Here is a 5,473-nt window from a genome sequence, read left to right on the forward strand (position 1 = left end):
ACTCTTAAACTAAAACTGCAGGCGCGTTTGAGTTAAACCATAGCTGTTACATTGTTGTTATAGGAGAGTGCACACGTAACAACGAATGGTAACATGGAGATTGGAAGTGTACAGGAACTACATACTCACCAACACCCAGAACCTGCTCCTGTCAACGTTCAACCACTTGGTGAGTCGTCCATGTTTATGTACATTGCATCAATTAAAATAAAACTAAACCATCACTGTAAGCAACATGCATGAGATACTCAATAGACGACCCAGGAATCCTCATGAACGTCTGGTATTCAAGAAGCCTATTAATGATTCCAATGCCTGTTGTTTTACGAGTGGAACTTTGTAATACTTAATCTTTTTGTTTTGTAATATTTCCCAACAAACCTGTTGCTTAGTTTGGTTGTTGTGAACACTTGGATTATTGCAGATAGTATAACTTACTTATTTTTTACCATGGCCTTAATTAAACCTTTACTGTTTTTTTTACAAAGTTTTTACTATATAGAGTTTTAGTTACGTTACAGTTTTTCTATTAGGAAGGTTTAGTTTGAACGATGGCTGGGTTTAAATACAGAAAGCATAGAAACTGTGCAGTTAGATGATATCACATTGTTGGTGGAGCTAAACAGTATTAGTGTATATAGTAGTGTACTGGTGTGTATTAGTGTATATAGTAGTGTACTGGTGTGTATTAGTGTATATAGTAGTGTACTGGTGTGTATTAGTGTATATAGTGAGAAATAATTATTACACATTGCATGGTTATAAGTGTCCCGTTAAAGTTGAACGTAGATACAAACAGAAACGGTTTAGAATCCAAAGCCTTCAAAGACAAATATTAAACGTAAAAGTTTATGGAATCAAAATACATGATATCATGATATAATAAATACTGTCAAGTGTCGAATAAAAGGCAAATTTTACAAACTTTTATTTTCCCTTTAAGTAATACATTCAAAACAATTCTTAGTCTGGAGGAACAATATGCAACAAACATTCTGGACCGTAGGATTTCTATGATTATTTAATTCTGCTTTTTGTTGCCCTGTCTTTGGGGCAAAAGAACATTTGTAGACAATAAAAAAACAAACTTTTCGATAGAAGGTTAATTTATTTTTGTTTTAAAGTTGACAGTGGGGTAAAAATACAAACATTAATCGTGCAACTTATACATTATGCAGTCTGTATTTTTTCAGAAACATCAACTTTTTTTTAGTTTTTCTACAAAATCAAAAATATCTCTGATACATTTTTAAAGGCCATGCTCTCATTCTTCTCTCTTTTGTAATCAATATACTTGACTACTTACTTATAAACATAAGCTTACTCACAAATAACATTTATTAGACTGAAAACAAAGCCCATTAGTTGCATAACCTATATAAAGCACAAGAAGTAACTGAAACATATCACTTAAATTAACCAAGTGAAACGGTCTAAATGGATAAAAGGTAAATAAAAGCAAAATAAATACAGTTTTTATCCATAAAAGCTGTTTGCAATAAAATGATTTTAGCGGGATAGTAGGATGGACCTTTCCTACCCCAAGTACCCCATTGTTTTTTGCTTACATTATATAACTATACATGATATAAAACATAACATCAAGAAACGCAACTTAACAAAAACTAGAAATGAACATATAGTCGTAAAACAATTGGCATTGAATTTAACTACGTTTAAACTTAAAATATTCATTCCGATGTATTTACAGCCTTAGCACAGAGTGCGTCGTAAATACACTAACCTCGTTTATTTAAACAGCTGAAAATCTACAAAGCCAGTTAGTCGATCGTTCGAACCAAGTTATTGGAGAATCCAACATGCCAATACAACTTGATCGTAACATAGAAGCAGTAAGACTTGAGATGTCAGATGTACGACAACCAATAGATGACGAATGGAAAGAAGAGATGAAACGCAGAGACTATCTAAGTTCAAATCGTGTAAACAACCGTTCAGTAACCATCGGCCAAATGTTCGACAAAGCGTTGGAAAAGGCGCAACTTGATTCTGAAGTTAAGTGTTCAACAGAAGCTGCCAGAGCTGAGTACATAAGAAGACATGCTAACACTGTTGGGGTGGTTGGACCTCCAGGTGTTGGGAAGACCACTCTTTTAAAGATGATGGTAAACCAAATTCTCAAGCATGAATTTCTACCTGACACTGAATTTCCGTTCTTCATTAAAGTGAAAGACATCGACTTTAATACGAAAATGACATTACTAGAGTTCCTAACCACCAACAGCAGGGTTAAAGTCAATTACACTGAAGAGGAAAGCAAGGCTTTGATTACATTCTTACACAACAATCCAAATGTTGCCATCTTCTTCGATGGATTGGATGAAGCTTCAACGAAAGAATTCGCCATGACCTCCCATGTGTGTAAACTTGATGGGAAATCCAAACCGGTCGATATCATGAAGAATTTGTTCAACTTCACATTGCTACCCAAAGCTAAAATGGTAGTTACATCTAGACCAGGTCCAATGTACAAGCTGCACCCTGATTATCGACCTAGTTCTATATTTGAGGTTCTTGGGCTCCTGGAAAAAGCAAAGAATAATCTTGGAACACAGCTTTGTGGGGAGAAGTACCCAGCCATCAAGAAAATATTGGACCAACAACCAAACCTTGCTCATCTGTGTTATCTTCCAATTAATTTTATTCTTATTGTGTCTTGTTTGCTCTCAAACGAAGGCAGTGATATTAAAACAATGACTCAAGTTTTAATCTTTTCCATGAGCAGGTTTGTAGAGTCGTCCCATTTGAAAGGAGAGGTTCCCCTGGATAAAGTTGGAGTTGAAATGGTCAAACTTGCTCCGCAATGCATATGAGGGTCTTCAACAAAGGAAACTTGTTTTCGAGAAAAGTGACTTTGACGATGTGGAGCTGGCTGATAAAATGGTTACAAACTTTTTCCACACTTATGTCGATTAATCGTCTGGATTACGGAATGAAAATATTGGAAGGAAATAAACGAAGTTACTTCACCCACCTCACCTGGCAGGAATTCTACGCAGCTGTATACTTAATGCTCTTTGTGTCGTATCCTGAGTTCGAACAACTCAAGTCCACCTTTAAAGATACGCAATGGAGCATGGTAGTAACATTTATGTTCGGAATCTGTAATCCTCATGCATATAAACAACTGAAACCTATTTTTCCCGCTAAGATGATTAAAGATTACGAAAAGAAGAAGAAGTTCATGGAGTCAATGATGATGAAGTCATTACGTTCGGCCAGGGATGAAGACTTGATGACCAAGAATAAAGATTTGATCCGACGGTTTGGTTGGTTTCATGAATACAATGACGAAGAAACTTCAAGGAAATTTGAAGATTGTCTTCCCGTTGAACTTGAGATTGCTCTACCAAGTCATCTTTCTGAGGTTGGAGACATAGTTTATGCATTGAAGTTGTTTACGAAACCACACAAGTTGATGCTGCGTTCATGGCGCAAAACCACTGAAGTTTATGAATCTTTGCTTCGTGGGATTCATGGCACAACTACCACGGTTGGTATAAATATATTATGTCTGTAGTCTGTAACATTAAAATCAACATTTTGTTATTATGTAGAACATTAACATTAGCCCGACGTTTAGTATAAAATACACCAAATACTAAAATACATTAAAACGAATGATGCCAAAAGTATGTTTCTCCTTTGGGAACTAGTAGTGCAAATATGCAATCTAAAACAGGTGTTCACAAAAATGATCACATGTTCACTTATAGTTGGTTTTATTTGAAAGAGGAAGAAATTATCTACCAATATAACGTTTGAAAAAGGCATCATAGCATTTAAAAGTTTTTAGTAAACTTGTTTTGAAAATCGTGATGTATTTTTTTAAGAATATACGGTTCGTATTCCGCCGAAAAATCAAAGTTTTTGATCTCTATGCTGCAAACACTCTTTAGGAAATATGTAGCAATTTTAAGTAGATTACGACCGATTATCGGTTTTCCAATTATCGGCAAGAGCATAAAAATATTATCGAGGCCAAGTAACCAGACGGCCAGCGACGTGCGTACGTAAGAATTAACTTGTTTATAAACGTGGTTCGTATTCCTAATTAATCTCGTTCGTAACAATCTAAGTATTAAACTCGATCAAAGCGTCTGATCATGCGTCCACCGCATGTCATGTTTGTCACGCGCATGCAACCTCGAGGTTACTTTAGGTCACTTACGCGTCTTTTTGAGCGCCAACACGATACACAAACAAACTGCATTAGCTGATAAATATTATTTGAATCTTATTAATTATCTAATTATTTAATTACAAGTTCACTAATAACTAATAACTAATTAATAATAAGTAGTCATGTAGTTTGATTTTAATCATTCTTATCTGATCTCTAGATTTTAATCAGCCAAGCTATTTAGGTGCATTAAAATATCGGATATCGGCAACTGAAATTTACAAAATATCGGTAACGGTTTGAATAAAGCAATATCGGTCGGGCTCGAATTTTTGACATAAATTATGTTTTTGTGCGTATTGTCCCATTTACCTAAATTTGTTTTTACAGTTATACCGTGATTTACATTCGTAATAATTGGTATAAAAAACTTATTAGTTGTGTAGTAACGTAACCAGGAATCAACTTTGAAATAAAATCTTTTGGTATATTTTGCCGAAAACCCAAGTTTTTAGTGACGTCATTTAAATTTTAATGACGTCATCAAAAAATCGAAATCCAGTCTTGTAGCAAGTTTCCCCAAGAACAAATGTCTAATAAGCATGCATGATCATTTCACCTCCTGCATTATCGCTTAAACTAACGAAATTTACGCAAACACCAATTACTCAGACGATGTGAGAACAGGAGATTAATTTTATAAAACTCGGGGAAAAACAAGGTTTCGATTGAAACCAAAAGTGAAATATTTGATGTGTTTTTAAATAGACGATTCGAGTTACACCAACGCATTATCGTACGTGTTTTGCGTCATGTCCGTTTTTTGGTGCGCGTTGGGAAACATTAAAATTTATATTAGTTTAACATTCGCGTGCGTCGTAGTTTAATCTTCGAGTGAACATAATATATTCTGCGTGAAAGCTTTTCGTACAAAAATATTATAGGGATGTAAATAACCAATATGAATATACGCATTCCTAACAATTGGGTTTGACGTGCTAGAATCAACATAAAACTTATGTGTGATAAAATCGACATTATAACTGGATCATGGTGGATCACGGTATAACTGGATCATGGTACTCCGTCATAAATATCATTGGAATACTGGTCTAATAAAAATCCATTTTTTTCATTCTCCACTTTTTGCATACAATGATGTTAAAATAAATTAATTATAAACAACGAACTTAAGTCAACAAGTTTGATAAATTATTAATAAATTCATATTTCTCTTTTAAATCTCGATACAGATTACATGGTTGGCTATCTATGACATCGAGATGAAAGATTCTCTAATGGAGTCACTTCTACTTCATCTTGATGCGA

At 34.5% G+C, this 5,473-nt stretch overlaps 1 protein-coding gene across 4 annotated transcripts in view; it reads left to right on the forward strand.

The window, feature by feature from the left end:
• The window catches only part of LOC100180072 (NACHT, LRR and PYD domains-containing protein 3-like), a 15,873-nt gene that overhangs the window by 6,366 nt on the left and 4,034 nt on the right, over positions 1 to 5,473 (forward strand). For 2 of the 4 annotated variants that reach the window (XM_026838612.1, XM_018815736.2), the window contains exon 4: positions 1,762 to 3,514. In XM_026838612.1, the coding sequence (XP_026694413.1) occupies positions 1,762 to 2,834 (1,073 nt within the window). In that variant the 3' untranslated portion in view covers positions 2,835 to 3,514. Of the gene's footprint in view, positions 1 to 35; positions 170 to 1,761; positions 3,515 to 5,473 lie in introns of those variants that run through there. The other 2 variants (XM_018815737.2, XM_026838613.1) reach the window with 2 other exon arrangements.

The sequence above is a fragment of the Ciona intestinalis genome, unplaced genomic scaffold (assembly GCF_000224145.3).
Source record: "Ciona intestinalis unplaced genomic scaffold, KH HT000099.2, whole genome shotgun sequence".
Lineage (NCBI taxonomy): Eukaryota > Metazoa > Chordata > Ascidiacea > Phlebobranchia > Cionidae > Ciona > Ciona intestinalis.